We start from the raw sequence: 20,986 nt of genomic DNA on the forward strand, positions 1-20,986 counted from the left end.
TATATGTACCATTCCACAGGCAGGATAGTACATACCACGGCCTTTGTTACGCCAGATGTGGAGCACTGGCTGGAACGAAAAATAGCCCAATGGAGCCACCGACGGGGATCGATCCTAAACTGACCGCGCATTAAGCAAGCACTTTACCACGGGACTACGTCCCGCCCCCTTGAGGAGGACTAGACTGTGGCGAGCGAAGTTTATACGAGGGTCGAGACATGTTTCCCAAAAACGTATTTACATTTTTTTTTTCGCCTGGTCGTGTTTAGAATAATGTTCACGCTTTGATTGGGAACTATGTTCAAGCGCATGAGAAGATGGAGAGGGGGAGGGACTACGGGGATCGATACCTCTCCTTACTTCTGTAATAAAGTGACATTTACTGATTCGGTTCTAATTAAGTATAAGCAACAATAAAATTATGAAGACATCAAAAACATTATATTAGTTAAAACTAGTGATTATACATTGTGTAAAACCACTCTACAAACCATATTACATCCTTTTTGAAATTGAATTTCCGTCAAAACGTTTTGGAATGAAGGAATGAATAAATGTTTAACGACATACAGACACAAAAATACAATGTTAAACGTTTTTGAATACCATTGTCTAACTACTGCCTTAGTTTGCCTCTTGATAACTTGAAGAAATTAAAAGCAGGCTAAATTGTATATTATAAATATAAAGCAACATACATGTATTTGCTAAATTATACAGTGGAACCCCGCCATTGCGACCATCAGCGGGACTTAATTGTGGTCTTAATATTGGGGTAGTCCTAATACCGAATTACTAACATTCAAAATGATGATTGTTTGGTAAATATTGATTGTGAATTTTACGTCTCCCCCGCCCTTCCTTTTTGGTTGCCGTCGGTAATGTGTAAATTGATAAACCTAATTGGCGATAACGGTATATTAACATTTACATTGAAATGCAAGAATAATCAGTGTCAAACCTGCTTTAGTTATTTGTGAGCTTGGATCTGTTCTTTTTCTTAATTATTACACAATAGAGATGAACAACTGTCTAGACAAATGACACCCTCCCGACATTTTAGGACGTATACTGTCTCAAACATGTGACTTCTGTCTCACTTGACTGATTGCAGCTAATTGTTACATTTGTTGTCAGTTTCTGTCAAAAATAAAGTACTAGGATGATATGACATTTATTTTAATAATTAAAAAAAACATGCTACTCCGTGTACCTCTTACTTTTCAACATTATTGTGTGCAAGTTATACAATAAAATGACTGTGCGCCGTACCTTCGAGAAATTACTTATGACTTCCTAGTTCGAAAGTAATAGATAGACTTTGCAAATAGTCATGACACGCAACAGTGAAACAAGTCTTCAGTCATTATTAATTAATTACATCTATGTAGTATCTATCAGAAGTTATGGGAATGTTTAGCTAAGATCACGAAGATGAATAGAACAAAACATAATAGAGTAGTATAGATGTTTAACGATACCCCAAAACGAAAAAATACATCGGCTGTTGGGTGTCAAACTATTTTAAATACAAAACATTAACTGATGATCAGCATGAAACGAAGATGAAATGCACGAAAACGTGTATATTTCCACTAACTAAATTACATAACTCCTTCGTGCTGAAATATTTCTATTAATGTAATAAGAACTGAAGTACAGATACTAGTAATTAATTAACGTGGTCTTGTTTCTCTTAATAATTATTTATGGCATAATTTATTCTGTTTTGTAATTCTAGCAGTGTATGGAAGTTCGCATTTATTTTATAAATTGGAACACTGTCATGTACAATTTATACTGATGGAAAGAAATAAAGGATCACACAGATAGCAACACGAAATATAGGCAGCACATTCAACACTATAGACATTCAATCCCACATTACAACTTGGTATGAAATACAGACATTACTATGCTAGTAGTGAATTAAATTTGGTCTACAATTCGATGTGTTCCCTTATTTCTTTCCATCAGTATATTTGTAATAAATCTGTCACTTCCTCTCCGTGGCATAAACATAATTATACAAATATAAACAGACTACTACTATTACAATCTGATTAAAATTAACTCTACTGGTCTACTAGTAAATCTAGCAGCATTGCGAGGACTCCCATGTCCAGGTGACATTTCATCTATAAATAACAATTTAGGAAGGAAGGAACTCTATTTACATGCCCATATCCAATAAACGTTCAGGCACGCCTACTACGGATCCAGCCTCTGACATAGCCAGTGAGTGGTTCCGGGGCAGGAGGGGGTGGGGGATAGGGGAGGGGGGAGTAGTTGAGATGATGGGGAGAATTTAGAAATTTTGTTGGTAAGACCAAATGTCCTAAAAAAGTAATAGATGGGACTTTACTTTATAAAACATAATAGTTCATTTTCAAATGCACCAATAAAAAAATGTATGTATAAGAAATATCAGGTTATGTATTTACTTATTAATTTAGTTGATGCCATTTTCAGTCGGGCTCGCCTAAATAACGTAATAATATTAATATATATTTACCAAACTTTAACATATAGCATGTTAATTACTAATTAAGAACCCTGGAGGCTAGTGATTCGCAAAGGGGGGGGGGGGGGGGGGGCATCGCGCTCAATCCGGATTTCCATAGGATGGAAGTGCCGGGGAAGGGAGGCCTCCTAACAGGCATTCTATCGGTCAAAACCGCCTACGCCCTACCGCACCCTACCACGGCGTCCCCCACCCCCCATCCCGACCACCCCCAAGTTATACATACAGTAGGTAAGGGCGTTTTTAACTATGATGATGATATAAGGAAGGAAGGGAGGGAATGAAGGAAAGGAGAATGAATAAATGATGGTGCACAGCCCGCCAGTCGCCGTCCGGAGTGTTGGTGGAAACGTATCATGTGGTGATGATGTTGAGTTGATGTAAAGTTGATAAGACGTCTGGAGGTGTCCACAAGGAGTTCCTCAAGCATTCGCGAGCATAACATCCGAATGGATGCGTCATCTATAACAATTTAAATATCGACCAGGTCAGGTCAGGTCATAGGGCTTTATGTGCACATTCAGAGCAAGCTGTTGTAGCGCACGCCTGTCCTGGGCCGGCTCCTCCGTCCAGGACAGGAAAGGTGGGGGGGGGGGGGGGGAGGAGAGGACCGCCGCCTGCACTGGCAAGGGAGCACCAGCAGCCCGACCGTGGTCGGTAGCAGGCGGAGGCGGAGGCGGAGGCGGGGGGAGGGGAGGGGGGGTGGGGGGGGGGGGGGGTGGTGATGGTGCTATTGAATTTGGAATGGAGCAAAGTATTATGCCAAAGAGAAAAGGTGCGCAATTTGGGTTGAGGAAATTGGGCGCAATCTTGAACGGTCGGCCAAAAAGAAAATATCGACCAATTACACTTCGCCTTTTATAGCGTTATTCGTGAGCATACAAATTCTAAAAATATCAGGCGAGACTATTTATGCAATAGGCGGACTTGCTGATCTATTTCAACATTAAAAAACAGGAAAAAAATTCAGTAATAAAGTCTGGATTGTATACTAGTATAAACAGATTTTATGGCTATACCATCACAGTTTTTTTTATTTTGTCTTGAAACGAATTTTATATAAAATTTTATATTAAAATTAGTTTCCGGCATACTTCGTAATTCACCCAAATCATTTCGTATACCCTCGGCATAATCCCGAATGTTTTTAAATTCTTTTCAAATCAGGCATTCCCAGTTTGGAGCTCCACACGGTAAGACGTGTTTGCTTCGCTTGTGCACATTGCACGTGCTTTCGTGTGCCCGACTTGGGGGTCCTTTATTTCGTTGTTTTTGTCAGCGAAATGAAGTTTTCTACTGGGATGTATGCGGCCATTGGAACTGATTGAACGCTGGAACGCTTCTTGTTTCGACAACCTGCACCACCAGGTTGGATTCTTTTTTAGCGAGATTCCTTGCCTCCACGTCATTTCTCCGTCTGACTGTTGACTTTTTTTTTTTCGTGTATCGTATGACGGCCATTCTGCAGAACGCCAGCAGCACTGGAAGATTGACCGCCCCACTCTAAGAAGAAATAGGAAGCGGGGTCGGCCCCTACTACTCTTTTTCTAGACTTTACCTTGCTTTATAGTGATACCATCTCGTATCCTCCGGAGTCGGGCCCCTCCGCACCACTATACCAACCCATGATGACTGGACTATACCCTAGTCTGATACTCTCTCTCCTTCAGACGGATCCGGCTTCTCAAGATCTGTATTTCAGCAAGCACTACACCTTCAACGTCTATCGACTGTCAATCTAGGGGTTTTCTTGACGGGATGCAACCCATCTCGTCCCTTTAAGCTGTGCACCCAAACGGCCTTAACGAGGCCACTCGCGTGGATATATCGATCGGACTTTAAACTTTTAGATCAAAATTTTATGTCGAATAGTCCGATCCTATCTTCTTTCTCTTATTTAATTTTGGACTGTCCTTCTAAAATACTCCAAATTATATAAATATTCGGCCGAGCAGTCAATTCTTTTTTATTTTTAGCTTGTAACCTTTTTATTTTTTTTATTTATTCTATTAACTTTTTTACTAATTGCGATTTTCAAAATTCTGCCCATTTTCACCCCCCCCCCCCCCCCCCCCCTCCATCCCGAGTCAGACCATCGATCTTATCGGAGGTCGGACTCGGGATGGGCGTGTTCGAAACCCTAGTGGTATATGGGCACGTTAAACAAGTTATCATCATCATCAAATCACTGGCATGATTTTGCATTTAAGGTTTTGTTTGGTCGAATGAAAGGTCAACTGGACACGAGCTCCAACGGGGAGCTGTTAGATCCACAGGTAATAGTAATTAACCAGTGGAGCTAATTTTAATTAGATTGCTACTGTTACTGCTGCTACTACTACAATAACTACTGCTACTGTTACTGTTTCTACTACAGATACAGCTACTGCTACTGCTATTGCTGTTACTGCTACTACTGCTACTACAACCACTACCAATAATAATATTAAAAACCGCCATAATCAACCTAATTAACTATCTCTTGACAAAAAAAAATCTAGAATAACAATTAATAAACTCTTTTATACAAAAAAAAAGATATGACAAAATAATATCAATAAGACTTCTACCCCCCAAAAAACCCCCAACCCCTCCCCCCAACCCAACAACAACAACAACAAACAAACAACTCCCTCCCCCCACCCCCCCCCCACAAAAAACCAAAAGAAAACAAAACAAAAAACAAAACAAACAAAACAACCCAAAACAAAACAAAAACAAAAAACGTAATACCTGTAGACTGAATGTGCACGTGACAACCCAGAACACCACACGCAGCGTCAGACCTTTATATACAACTTATTGTTTCAAGCACGCAGTTCTGGGCACATGCAGCTGGTTCGTTCGATCATGACAGGTCTATAACAAGCCAATTTTGTTTATACTGGACAAACACGAGAAACTGGCTTTACTTCACCAAAAGGCTGAAACTGGTTTTTAAACCAGTCCAAACCAATACCCGACGACTGGAACATCAAATACTGTGGTATGTACTCTCCTGTCTATAGGAAAGTGCATATAAAAACCCATCCCTTGCTGCGTTGTCGTTAGGAGTAGCCTGTGAAGCCTGAGTAGCCTGAGTAGCCTGTGGTTAAGGACCACACAAATATTGAGAGAGGAAACCCGCTGTCGCCACTTCATGGGCTACTCTTTTTCGATTAGCAGGAAGGGATTTTTAATATGCACTTTCCCATAGACAGGCTGGCACATACCACGGCCTTTGATATATCAGTCGTGGTGCACTGGCTGGAGCCAGAAATAGCCCATTAGGCCAACTAACGGGGATCGATCCCAAACCGACCGCGCATCAAGCGAGCGAGCGCTTCACCACTGGGCTACGGTGAAGCCCATGAGTATGGAGTAGCCTATGAAGCCGCATCGGGATCTCTTTTTCTCTATCGTACAAATTTAGAAATATATAATCAATTGTAAAAGTTAGCAGTAGTTTAGTGTACTAAGGTGTCGTTAAACAAGAGTTCTGTTAGGCCTGTAGGAAACGGGGGAGGAGGAGATGGCGTGCTGTACCCCCTTTAAGGACGAACGTATTTTTTGTCCTCTGTATCAATAAAGATTTCCTTTCTGACAGTTTTCTCAGACTCTAACTTCTGAGCTGTCCACACCATTACCTACCTATCTCAACTTCCTCCACGGGTGCAGTCTCTGTTTACTTCCCTGCACCCACCTGGCATCCTCATCCTCTGTCACTAATAAAGCTGGTCTGATCCACGGCACTAACTAACGACCGCTGGTAGTAGGGACGTATAGTAGGTGTTACAAATGCCTCTTAGTAATGCCAAAAGTAACTACTGAACACTCTCTAAAGTGGCAACACACTGAGCCCACAGCTAAAGCTGATGGGAAATGGCAGGTGTGTGGCACGAATAGACACAAGAGACAAGCAACTGTTGCAGTTGGAAACAAGGGCTGGGATGTGGAGGTGGACAGCGAAAGAAGTTGAAAGAAAGAAGGAGTTGCCAGATAGGGAAGAAATGAGATGGAATTCAAATGAGTAAAAAGGAAAGGGGGCAGTGGGATAAAGAAGAAGAACGAGAAGAAGAAAAAGAAGAAGAAGAAAAGGAAAAAGAAAAGAAATATCATTGTTTCGACCCTTTCTGTCAGTTTCCTCCAACTCTGTCTTCTGAGCTGTCCACACTACCTGTCTCAATTTCCTTCACGGGTGCAGTCTCTGTTTACTTCCCTGCACCCACCTGACATCCTCGTCGTCTGCCGCTAATAAAGCTGGTCTGACTCACTGGTAGTATGGGAGCATAGCAGATGGTTACAAGTGTCTCTTAATAATGCCAGAAGTAACTACTGAACACTCTCTGAAGTGGTCAGACACTGAGCCCACAGCTAAAGCTGATGGGAAATGGCAGCTGTGTGGCACGAATAGACACAAGAGACAAACACATGTTGTAGTTGGAGAGACAATGACTGGGATGTGGAAGTGGACAGCGAAAGAAGTTGTAAACTAGGAGGAGCTGCCAGATCGGGAAGAAATGAAATAGAAGTCAAAGGACAGAAAGGAAAGAGGGCAGTCGCATACCCCCCCCCCCAACATGTGGTTTGTACACCCACTAGACACACCTCCCCCCCCCCCCCCACTAGATGTTGTGCACCCACTCAAGATACCGTTTATTTCTAATTATATCGACCAGTGTCTGGTTTAAAGCGCTGCTTATAACATTGAGTAACTGCGTGTTGTCGTGTTTCAATATTAGTTTTATTTCATCAAAAAAGAAGAAAAGAAAAAGAGAAGAAAAAAAGTGTAATACAATACAGTTATCTTATGAGGTAGTCTATGTATGCTCTTGCACCACTAGTATAACATTATGAAGATATATACGGTTATCATATGAGATAGTCTATATATTATGTTCTTGCAACACTAGTATAACATTATGAAGATATATACTGTCCACTAGTATAACATTATGAAGATATATACTGTCCACTAGTATAACATTATGAAGATATATACTGTCCACTAGTATAACATTATGAAGATATATACTGTCCACTAGTATAACATTATGAAGATATATACGGTTATCATATGAGATAGTCTATATATGATGTTCTTGCAACACTAGTATAACATTATGAAGATATATATTATATTAGTATCAACGTATTAATAATTATGTCTTGACCCTATCACAACTAATAATAATTACCCTCACAACAAATCAAGTGATAAAATAATCAGTTGTAGAAGGCTAAATCCTATAAAGCTAAAGCTATATATTGTTTATAAAACGCACGTTCACTTTGTAAAACGCTTATGTAAATGATCGAATAAAGTACTTTTAGCAACAAAACAAATGTATATATTTTTAGATAATATTACGGCGAGCAATTAATATACGGTAAATAAATGATCCGTGACAACATGCCTTTAAGGATAAACTACAGATATAGTGTAGACCTACACCAGTCGAACGTGCACCACAAAATAACGTCCAGGAACTATAAGCTGTGTTCAGACAAGGTTTCAACTCCACATACGGTACAGAGTACACAAACATTAATGGGTTATTCATCAAGTGTTATATTGTATATCTGTTGTTATGTTATATTATCTGGTCTTATATTATCTCAACATTTCATTTATTTAATACTTATTGTTGTTCTTAAATTTCTAACATGCAGTCCTAAGACTGACCCGTGACTGGATATGGACATTTAAAAAGTGTTCGACCTGACCAGTCATGAGGATAGCTATTTGGTTTCTTCAAGACAGGTCGACGTCTTGCATTTTTTAAATTTTATACTGGACCAACAGGAGAAACTGGCTTTGCGTCACCAAAAGGCTCAAATTGGATTTCTTCCCCATATCTGAAGGCTTGAGGTCCAACAAACTTCAGAGCAGACGGAGTACGGAGAATCGGTTCACAGGCAATCACGACGACCGACACTCTTGTTCCATATCGGACCTCTTCGGTAGTTATCGGCTCAGCTGTATCGGCATCGATGATGCATATCATGTCAGGGACGCACGCGATAGACTTCCCATGGTTCCCATCTTTGTCAAGTGGAATAATAACCAGATTCTCGTTCTGGAACTCGATGAGGATTTTCTGTTCTGCAAATTCTTCCAGACCTTCAATGATGACTCTTCCTACGTTGAAACCTCCGCTTGTTTCTCTTATGACATCAGAAATCTTGCCTGTCAGAACATGAATCGCAGTCTCAGTGGCAAGGATTGTGTCGATTGGTGATATTTTTTCAAGTCGAGCTTTAAGAATGGCGTTGCCGAGACGCCATGCACGGCTTATCGTGTGTTGTGGGCATTTAGTCATCACATCGGATTTGGTCAGAGGTGTCAATGCCATCCCCGCAGAACAACCCATTTCTACGGCGGTATCTCTGAAATAATGCTCCAGTTGTTTTCCCGATGGTGACTCCAACATTACAGTTCGGCGATTTTTATCATCGACCAAGGTAGCAGGATATGGTTTCAGTCCATACATGTAAGGGATAAACATCTGAAGCTCTGGAAAAGCTCTGCCCATCCCGTCTGCGTCCACCACTGGTATACCAAGGTCGGCAGACACCAAGTATGGTTCTATAGCGTTCATTCCTCCAATTTCCACAGCTATCAATGCCTTGATCGATTTTTGTCCTATCTTGTTGACACTATTACCAGATTCATTTTGGGATGTCTGTTTATAGTCTTCAATGAATGTCATTCCTGCCCTTTTCTTAATTTCCACTCCTTCTTTGTTCAGGATGGTATTGTTCTCGTATCGACCTATTTGATAGAGATCTTCCATGCATTTCAGAGCTCCAGTCGTCTCCACGGAAGACACAAGTTGCTCGTACATGATTAATGGAGCTCCCATAAATGCTACTACAACTACCAAATCATTCTCTGGATCTGCATTCTTCAGTAGGAATTCTGGAGTCACAATTCTGATCTTTTTGCCTTTTCGGACTGCTTCTAGTGCTCTCAGTCGACCAAGGTGAGGATTACCTCCACCACCACAACCAAAAATGCCCGCACCGACAACAATGCATTCCACATCCCACTCTGATAAAATCCACTCGCCAGTATTATCATCAATCGAAGGTTCCATTGGATGTTTCGTAGCATCGCCATCTGTGTCCTTTCCAGAAATCTTCTGTCCTGTGGAGGTGTATTCTTGCTTCTCAGCTGATACAGATGCTGTTTTTGTAGCAACCTTTGATGACAGTTCTGATGGTGTCCATATTTTAAGGTCCTTGTTCGTAGTTGTGAAATCAACCATGTCTCCAACAACCTTTATCTTGATTCTAGTTGCCTGGCCAGGTAGATAGGATAATGTCATATCTAGTTTGTCAATTATTTCAATGGACTTTGGATCAGCTCCTGCTTTGACAGCTATCTCTGTTGCCTTGGCAATGTAATCATCTAGAGCTTTGTCTCTGGCTGCCACAAAAAATGGCTTCCTGACATTCTGTTCAGCGATTTCACGCTCCTTTCCATCAGGGTCGTCTGTTACAGCGTCAACAGCTTCTTTGACTTTCTGATTCATCAGGTCAACATCCACCATGTCCAGCATACTGACGACCGACTCCACAGTTCCAGAAACCTGACACAGCCCTGCTCCAATAGCATTGGCCACTCCAAAATGTTCTGGTCTAATCACTTTTGATGCACCTTTAATTGGTGTGTTTGGGTTAAGAAGAATACTTCCACCTCCTACAAGTATAACGGGTAGACTCTGGTTACTAAACTTGACTTTATCAATGCATTCCTCGATCATCTGAATAATTTTGTTTAGGGCTGCTTCAACGGTTTCTTTTGAAATGTTCTTTACATTTTCTGGGTTACCAAGTTCACATAAGCCACCTGCAACAGCTATATCAGTTGTAGTCAATTTTCTTCCTGAGTCATCGGGCGTTGAGGCAAATACTTTTGCTTCGTCCATTAATCTGAATCCTGCACTTAGTGGGCCAACTGTCACACCCTGCAGTCGTCCATCGTCAGTTTTCTTCCCTACTACATATGAACCACCTCCTAGACCAATGCTCAGAACATCAGGCATACGGAAGTTGGTTCGTACATTTCCAATTTTGACATGGGTTGCAGCTTCTCGGGGGAATTTGTTCTTTAAGACTCCCACATCTGTCGTCGTGCCACCAATGTCAATTACAATTGCATCCTTGACATCGCACAAGTAAGCAGCTCCTCGCATGCTGTTGGTAGGACCTGATGCAAACGTATGAACTGGGTGATGAATTACATTTTCTGAGTTGACCAGAGTTCCATCATTTTGTGTGAGAAAGATTGGACAGGTTAATCCAACAGCAGTTAGCGCATCATGGAAACCGAGAATAGTCTTCTTGCACAAAGGCTTCAGACATTCATTAAGGATAGCAGCATTTTCTCTTTCCAGTAATCCAAGAGAGCCAATCTCATGAGAAAGAGTGATGCTTGGATCCCAGCCAGGGTCTTCAGGAAACATTTTGCGGATAAGATCAGCCACAAATATTTCTTGTTCATATCGAATAGGGGAGAATACCCCACTGAGGACGATTCCAAATATACCAGCATCTTTTATTTCTTTAACCACTTTGTACATTTGATCCTTAGAGACAGGGTCAATCTCTCGTCCATCAAATCTGTATCCTCCATCAACAAGATGCACAGAACCACAAATGACATTCCTGAGATCATGAGGAAAGTCGCTAAATGGAGGCAAGGCGTGAGACACTGTCCCACACAATCGTATCACTGCGATCTTGGCAAGATCCTTGCCCTGGACTGCGGCATTGACGAAGTGCGTTGTTCCGATATTCACCTGGACAACAGCAATTTCATGACCTTTGTCGTGTGCCTTGACTAAAGCCGAGTGGACGGCTCTCTTGACGCCTGTTGTGACGTCACTCGTAGTCAACTCTTTGACAGCAGATATCACTTGGGAACTGCCCTTCTCCTGCGATAGGATGACGGCGTCTGTGTTTGTACCACCCACATCTACACCGACGACGACGGGTACGGAATTTGAGGAAGACATTGTATTTTGTAATCTGAAAATACAGAACAGGATTACTGTATTGCTGCTGTACACTCTTATACGCAAGGGTGGACCCAGAAAACATATTTTTGGTGAGGGGACCAAGGGATAAAAAGAACTGCAATGAAAACTGCAGACAAATTGTTAAAAAGGGATCACTTAGATCAAATTCCTCTGGTCTCCCCTCTTTGATTCGTCCTTGACTTATGATCATAATTGACTCAGTAAATATATCTATATATTCAACTTCAAATAGTGGGACTACATTTTCATCTTCGAGTATATATAAAACTTATGTTGTGATGACGTATAATGTCAGAAAATTCGATATACATATACCAATGATTATTAATCTAGAGAATTGTGTTTCTGGTATATTTTTATGATGGGTCATCTCGAGAAGACTACCTTGCTTCATTGTGAGTAATCCTCGAAAAACTGTTTACTTGTATCTGTAGATTCTTTTAATGAAAACTTGTTTTGTTCATTTCCCATGCAGTTGCACTATATAAAAAACGCGATTTTAAAAAGTAAATATAACATTAGTTTTACCTATTATCGTTATCGCCCTTAATGCAACCAGTTATGTTACCGCAGTTATGTTACCGCACGTTTTGTTTATGACAGTTTAATTACTATCCGTGTCATAACTTTCCTTTAAAGGGACATTCGTGAGTTTGCTGCACTTTTTAAGATATTATCGACTAACAGACTTTCTAACGATTGTAATTACATATCAAATATATTTTTCTGAATAAAACATTAGTGGCTGTATATTAAACGTGTTTCTGGTCGGCCTAATATTTGTACTAGGTTAAATTTCATTTTATTTCCAAAAATATAATGTTTTCGTACGTACGAAATTATTTGAAGACACAATCCAGTTTGGGCTTCTTACAAATATTAAGACGACCAGAAACACATTGAACATACAGATACTGATATTCTAAACCAGAAAATATATTTAATATGTAAATTTAATCGTAGAACTATTTTATTAGTCGGAAACATCTGACAATGCAGCAAACTCAGGAATGTCACTTTAAACAATCAATTATATTTCCTCGTAATCTCCCTCCGAGAAATTTGTGTGTATGTTTTGACGCGAAACAAATGTTCGTGGATATAGGCTAATACATTTTAATGTTCAGTGAACTTTGCGTTAGCAGATGACAACATCATAGTAATTTGTCTTAAATTATTAGTAAAACATGAAGAAAATTGTCTGTCTCCACCGAAAAAAAAAAAAAAAAGAGGACGAAATATTTTACAGGCCCGTATACAGGGTGTGTGTGTGTGGGGGAAGGGGTGCGACCTCATCCCCCCCCCCCCCCCCCATTTTTTTATTTTTTTTTACTACCAAAGGTCCACATTTTTTCTCTCAAATTTAGATAACGTTATGTAAACTCCACCCCACCCCCACCATCACGAGAAATACGCACACCCCTCCCCCATTAAAACTCCTGCATACGGGCCCGTATTACTCCAAAAACTAAAATTAATACACACTCCCAGAGAAAAATGAACACCGTTCCAGTAGATGTTGATTAATCAAATTGTCATTAAATGGGGGTGTAAGGGTTTTTGCAAACGATTTAAGTTTAAGTTTTAACTTATAAAACTTGACAGTTCATGAACCATATCAATCCACTTGAATATAGCCTACATCGCAGAAACACGTAACAGTATGCAACAGTACACAAATAAAAATGTACGTAAAATCAGTACGCAAAGTTTCGAAAATAGGTATAAAATTCTAAAATACGTGGAAACATTAAGGGCCAACGCAATTCCAAATTAACGCAGACAACAACGCGACTTCCCCCAAGGGACGCAACTCGCATACACGGAAGGAAGGAAATGTTTTATTAACGACACATTCAACACATTTTATTTACGGTTAAATGGCGTCAGACATATGGTTAAGGACCACACAAATATTGAGAGAGGAAACCCGCTGTCGCCACTTCATGGGCTATTCTTTTCGATTAACAGCAAGGGATTTTTTATATGCACCATCCCATAGACATGATAGTAAATATACCGGCCTCGCTGGCGTCGTGGTAGGCCATCGGTCTACAGGCTGGTAGGTACTGGGTTCGGATCAGTCGAGGCATGGGATTTTTAATCCAGATACAGACCCCAAACCCTAAGTGAGTGCTCCGCAAGGCTCAGTGGGTAGGTGTAAACCACTTGCACCGACCAGTGATCCATAACTGGTTCAACAAAGGCCATGGTTTGTGCTATCCTGCCTGTGGGAAGCGCAAATAAAAGATCCCTTGCTGCTAATCGGAAGAGTAGCCCATGTAGTAGCGACAGCGGGTTTCCTCTCAAAATCTGTGTAGTCCTTAACCATATGTCTGACGCCATATAACCGTAAATAAAATGTGTTGAGTGCGTCGTTAAATAAAACATTTCTTTCTTTCTTTGATAGTAAATACCACGGCCTTTGTTACACCAGTTGTGAAGCACTGGCTAGAGCGATAAATAGCCCAATGGGTCCACCGACGGGGATCGATCCTACACTGACCGCGCATCAAGCGAACGCTTTACCACTGGGCTACGTCCCGTCCCCCTCGCATAGGCCTACACCTTCCGCACGTTTACCGTACTTATACAGTTACAGGGGGGGGGGGGGGGGGGGGGGGGGGGTGGAGTGGAGTGGAGTAATGTTTAACGTGCACATTCAGAGCAAGCTGTTGTACCGCACGCCTGTCTTGGGCACAGGTACCGGCCTCAGCCGTTAGATATCTCAGTCCAGGACAGGAAAGGTGTTTGTGTGTGTGTGTGTGGGGGGGGGGGGGGGTACTAGGAGGCACCGCCTGCACTGGCAATTGCAAGAGATCACCAGCAGCCCGACCGTAACAGGCGGGGGGTGTTATGGTGCTATGGAATTTGGAATGTCCGGTAGGATTAAGTCTAAAGAGAAAGGGTGCGCATTTTGATGAAGGAAATTAGGCGCAATTTGGAACGGTCGATATAATAGAAAAGGTTGGGAGCTACGAATAGGGGGGTTTCACATTGGCCTAGTTATAGGTCCTCGGGCAGTTGTAACGACCTTCCGGTGGTAATATTGTCCCTCGGCGTTGCCTAGAGCCAATATAGCTACAGAAGAGCTCTTACAACTGACCTTGAATCTTTATATAGGCCAATATAAAAAAACAACATTCAACAAGCATTCTGAGAGTACAGCTAAAGCAATACGTGTCCCTATTGGGCCGAACAAATTTTCATATCTCCTAAATTCAAGGGCCATAATTCTGTGAAAAATGGGTAGATGACTTTGAAAGTTAAACTTGATCTGTAACAGCACTTGATAAAGCTATACGTTTGTACACAAAATGTCATCTCAATATTTTGAATCAGTGGGGGAGGGGGGACCCGGAAAACAAAGCAATACGTGTCACCTATCTTTGTGAAGAATGGTTAAAATCGTCATGAAAGTCAAGCTTGATCTGTAACAGTACACGATAAAGCCATACACAAAATGTCAGCTCAATATCTCAAAACATTGTGGGGAAAAAAAAACCCATCGAGAAAATTATATGTGGGGCAGACAGACGGACGGACGGACGGACGGACGAACAGACAGACAGACAGACAGACAGGACAGAGATGAAACATATAGTTCGCTCCGGTCGCACCAGACTAATAACATAACAGAATATATGTACTAAAACAATACTTGTAGCCGATTGTTCAGCTATGTTGTTTACCTAAAATAAAATACACTAGGTTGTTTTTTTTCATGTGTAAATTTTGCCTACAACATTCCTCTTTTATGCTCCTCGACTGCAGCCTAATTGATATGGGACTGTCTCTCGGAGAAAGTCCACAGCTGTCGTGCGTACACTTTCGCTGCTAATTTTTTTTAAAACGAGTCCTCAAAATGTTGGGGCAAAACTAACACTCGAAGAAGTAAAGAATATATTATCCTAAAAAACAAAGACTATGTGATGCAAAAAAAAAATAGTGGGACAATAAATTATTGACCATTCTTTTTTTTTCAGTACGAACAGTAAATGTTGAGTATGTTCTCAATGGTATAGCCTATTTTAACATTACGTTTTGTATCACGCGCAGTTTAAAAAGCAAGTCTTGTATCAAAACAAACATTTTATACTCATTAGGCAACATAATAATAAACTGGTCTTATGCAAAGAAAGAAAGAAATGTTTTATTTAACAACGGACTAAACACATTTTATTTACAGTTATATGGCGTCAGACATATGGTTAAGGACCACACAGATTTTGAGAGGAAACCCGCTGTCGCCACTACATGGACTACTCTTTCCGATTAACAGCAAAGGATCTTTTATTTGCGCTTCCCACAGGCAGGATAGCACAAACCATGGCCTTTGTTGAACCAGTTATGGATCACTGGTCGGTGCAAGTGGTTTACACCTACCCATTGAGCCTTGCGGAGTACTCACTCAGGGTTCGGAGTCGGTATCTGGATTAAAAATCCAATGCCTCGACTGGGATCCGAACCCAGTACCTACCAGCCTGTAGACCGATGGCCTAACCATTACGCCACCGAGGCCGGTTGGTCTTATGCAACATTTCAATGTTTTGTATTGCATACGTTTTCCTCTATTCAACTTAATCTGAACGGCAAACCAGTCATACACGGCCGTATCTTTGCACAATGCAGAGTCGAAAGGGTATTTGTCAAAATAGTGATTGATTCCTTGTATCTCTATCTCGTACCTCGTCTCTAGGAGGAGAGCCACTCACGGGGAGATCCTTTACTGGAGATTCCATCCCTTTTGCACCACGAAAAAGAGGACTGCCACTCCCAGACTAGTTTCCTAAATCAAAACTTGCACCGGACAGAGCACATTAGAATCAGTACAGCTGTGATGGAATGCACTCATGAATCACTATCGTAAGTTAACACTGATGATATCAGGTGTTTGCGAAATAAAATAGTGGGATATATATATATATATATATATATATATATATATATATATATATTTGTAAACTTGATCATAGGCATTACGGGATCCCATTTTTGCCTGAATTAAACGAAAATGCGAGAATCTGTATAACAACATTTATTTCCATTAGCATTACTACCAGACACCTATATATGGTTGTAGACGAATCACTACGCATTTTTACATGAATTACAACTACTTTTGAGTGTAAAATGATGGAAATACATGGTAAAAAGAACCCAAGTTAGCACATTTTCCCCAGACAGCTCTGTCATTTTTGCCCGAATTTGAGGTTTTCCTCCAGCACTAGTGGAGCAGAACCCCCCCCCCCCCTCCGCGCCTCCTCGCCCCTGTCTCGTACGCTTCAGGGGCCTAATTCACTAAGCTCTCGCAACTTTGCGATCTCGCAGTGCAATGCTAAAATACTTACAAAGAGGATGCTTTGTTGTCTAGCAGAGCCTAAGAGACCTTTGTGAATTAGGCCCCTGAACCCGAACCCACTACAGGTTGTTATTTTTAACAAACACCGACGACAAACACTCATCTCAATCAATCTAATTAAAATTAGCTCCACTATTACATGTGGATCTAACAGCAGCCAGTTGGAGCTCATGTCCACCAATCAAAACCTTACTTGCAGAATCATGCCAGTGATTTGAAAATAAGTTGAAAATATTCCGAATTATCCTGAGGGTATACGATATATTTCATGTGAACTACGAATGCCTTATTTAGACCAGTAGAACTAATTTTAATCCGATTGCATAGTCTCCAATGTCCAGGTAACATTTTGTCTGTAAATAATAATTTAAATATTGACCAATCACACTTCGCCTTTTAAAACGTTATTTGGGCTATTTTAGTGGCCGCTGTACAGCGAACCATACCAATACGTTATCAGTCTTTAATTTTACATTAAAAATTATTTATTTATTTATAAAAAAACCCCAACTAAATCAGTCTTCAGTTTTACATTACAAATTATTTATTTTATAAAATAAAACATGTTTTAAGGCATTCGTAATTCACACGAAACATTTTTTGTTTTTAAATCGACTTTTTATTTATATTTAATTAACTTATTTAAAACAAATTACGTTTTTATTCAAACACCGACCCCACTAAGCTCAAATATTTCTATAGTTGTATATATGTTTTATATTATATGAGCATATGGTATTATATGTAATATATACTACCTTATGTGTTTAGTACGGTCCTAGTTTTCATTGTCACCTACCGCTCTCAGTTAATTTATATACAGAGAACATGTATAACTGAATTTCAGGTATTATGTTCAATACAGGGAATACGTATTACCAAAGTTTACGTGTAATCTCTGAACATTTGGTACAAACATGTACGAAGCAGGAGGCGGGCGGGGAGCAACCCCCCCCCCCCCCCCCCCCCCCCCCCCCCCCCCGTGCTGAAGAAAAACTTCAAATTCGGGCAAAAATTATAGAGATATTCGGGGGAAATGTGCTAACCTGAGACCTTTCTGCCATGTATTTCTATCATTCTACCATCAAAATTAGTTTTATCGTAGGCCGAAATACGATTCTTGATAAATTCATAATTGTATCGATTCTTGAAAAAAATAATTATATGTAAAAATGCGTAGTGATTTGTTTGCAACCTTATGTAACTGGTTGGTAGTAATGCTAATATGACTTAATGTTGTTATCCAGATTCGTGCATTTTCGTTTAATTCCGGCAAAAACCAGTCGCACCCCCCTACCCCCTACAAAAATTGGAGCCCGTACATCTATGATTTGGTATATATGTTTAATAATAACGTTGAGCGCACTACGCGTTAGAACCACTAGCAAACATTTACATCTTAACAATTGAATATCTGTCTGTGTCATTACCGAAATGATTAATTTACCAGTGACATTCGCGGTCGCGTAACCATAACACTGTTTACATTGATTAGCTTTTTTTTAGGAGGCATTTAACTGTTTTCCAGGTAAACTCTGTATACATATTAGCGACGTGCACAAAATTAATTTGGAATGATGTAAACATACACACACACACACACACACACACACGTATGTATGTAAATGTGTGTCTCTATCTCTCTCTCTCTCTCTCTCTCTCTCTCTCTCTCTCTCTCTCTCTCTCTCTCTCTCTCTGTGTGTGTGTGTGTGTGTGTGTGTGTATCTGTCTGTCTGTCTGTCTGTCTGTCTATCTATCTATCTATCTATCTATCTATCTATCTATCTATCTATCTATCTATCTATCTATCTATCTATCTATCTATCTATCTATGTATGTATATAAGTATATAATTCAAGTATATATCTTAATTAAGAACAAATATTTTACCTTCAATAAATATTGACTTCTTTGATTGACCACCTCTACAGTGTAAGATAGCAACACGACATACACTGTATTGGCAATCACGCGACTTACAATATCCTTGAACTTTAGTCTAAAGACCAAACAACACCCCCTTTTAATCTTTCTTGCACACGACCTTGGACCGTATGTATCTCAGTTTTCAATTTGGCCCGTAGGAACCGGTGGTTGGGGAAGGGGGAGGGACGAAACCATAAGATTAGTTTGTCTTTATTTTACTATTTATATTCTTCCTTCGGGCCTGAAAGCAGCTTTATTTAGTATTTGATATGGTTTTTTTTATTCTTTATTTTTAACTGAAGGAAGGAAATGTTTTATTTAACGACGCACTCAACACATTTTATTTACGGTTATATGGCCTCGGACATGTGATTAAGGACCATATATATATTGAGAGAGAAAACCCGCTGTTGCCACTTCATGGGCTATCCTTTTCGATTAGCAGCAAGGGATCGTTTGTATGAACCATCCCATAGACAGGATAGCACATACCACGGCCTTTGGTGTACCAGTCGTGGAGCACTGGCTGGAGCGAGAAATAGCCCAATGGGCCCACTGACGGGGATCGATCCCAAACCGACTGCGCATCAAGCGACCGCTTTACCACTGGGCTACGTCCCGCCCCTTATTTTTAACTGAAGAAATGATCTTTATAATGCATACAATAAGTTGGAAGAGCGCTTGCCTGAGGTTCTCTGGTCGAAGGATCAAACCTCCTCAGTCGACCCACTCTCTGGTTGTGGTTTCTCTGTCCCAATCAATGCTCCGCGACTGGTATTTCAAAGGCCGTGGTACGTGCTGTCCTGTATGTTGGAAAGTGCATATAAATGGTATCTTGCTGCTAATGAAAAACATTTAGCGGGTTTCTCAAGAACTGTCGGTTATCAAAAGTTTGATATCCAATAACCGATGATTAATTAACCAATGTGCTCTAGTGGTGTCGTTAAACAAAACAAACGTTTACACTTTAGAAAAACAACAACCTAGACTCATACCAGTTAGTTCGTTTCGGTTGGTGACTTGCTGCAGATTATATGAAAACTAGGGGTGGGATTTAGCTCAGTCGGTTGAGTGCTCGTTTGAGGTGCTTGCGTTGCAGGATCGAACCACCTCGGTGGATCCATTCAACTAATTGGGTTGTTTATCTTTCAAACCAGTGCACCAAACTTGGTCAAAGTTTAATGTTATGAATGAACTACAAAACAATAAAAAATAAACGTTGGTGTCTTCAGATTTAATAACCTACATGTATATATGTTTTAGACACTAATTAATGACGCTTTGGTAGGATCCGACACGATGTCCCATTGATGACAGTAAACATAATGATACATAGAGAATAACTGACGGTCATTCGTGAGTGCATGTCATCCCAACGAACTATGTCCAGTGCTGGTATTTCACACCCATTACTATATATATATACAGTGGACTCTGTCTAAACCGGATTCTGTGTAATCCGGATCTCTGCGTAAACCGGTCCATTTCTAAAGCCGCGTTCAGCTACCGTTTATCTCTTAGGTATAAATCTCTGACTAATTCGTAATCGCTCTACACCGGACTCCGGATCAAAACATTCCCAGTTTGGAGCTCCACGCGGTAAGACGTGTTTGTTTCGCTTGTGCACACTGCACGTGCTTTCGTGTGCTCCACTTGGGGGTCCTTCATTTCGTTGTTTTTGTCAGCGAAATGAAGTTTTCTACAGGGATGTATGCGGCCATTGGCCATGTATGCGGCCATGACGACTGGACTATACCCTAGTCTGATACTCTCTCTCGTTCAGACGGATCCGGCTTCTCAAGATCTGTATTTCAGCACAGCACTACACCTTCAACGTCTATCGACTGTCAATCTAGGGGTTTTCTTGACGGGATGCAACCCATCTCGTCCCATTAAGCTGTGCACCCAAACGGCCTTAACGAGGCCACTCGCGTGGACATATCGATCGGACTTTAAACTTTTAGATCTGCGTTCAAAATATTATGGCGAAATTACTTCTTTTTTAAAAATATTATTAAATAGTTCGATCCTCTCTTCTTTCTCTTATTTAATTTTGGACTGTCCTTCTAAAATGCTCCAAATTATATACTCTTCAAAAGAAAAAACGCAAAACCACATTGTCGTAACATTTGGAGAATTGATTTAATT

At 40.6% G+C, this 20,986-nt stretch overlaps 1 protein-coding gene across 1 annotated transcript; it reads right to left on the reverse strand.

Annotated features, from left to right (window-relative positions):
- Nucleotides 1-8,292: 8,292 nt before the first annotated feature.
- On the reverse strand, nucleotides 8,293-11,526 carry LOC121389225. Its single transcript, XM_041520826.1, has one exon. It carries the CDS (start codon nucleotides 11,524-11,526, stop codon nucleotides 8,293-8,295), a length of 3,234 nt encoding a protein of 1,077 aa, XP_041376760.1.
- Nucleotides 11,527-20,986: the final 9,460 nt, after the last annotated feature.

Source organism: Gigantopelta aegis, chromosome 14 (genome assembly GCF_016097555.1).
Source record: "Gigantopelta aegis isolate Gae_Host chromosome 14, Gae_host_genome, whole genome shotgun sequence".
Taxonomy (NCBI): domain Eukaryota; kingdom Metazoa; phylum Mollusca; class Gastropoda; order Neomphalida; family Peltospiridae; genus Gigantopelta; species Gigantopelta aegis.

Excerpts from the sequence above, each read along its gene's own strand:
- LOC121389225 (XM_041520826.1), bottom strand. The coding sequence starts at position 11,526 with ATGTCTTCCTCAAATTCCGTACCCGTCGTCGTCGGTGTAGATGTGGGT.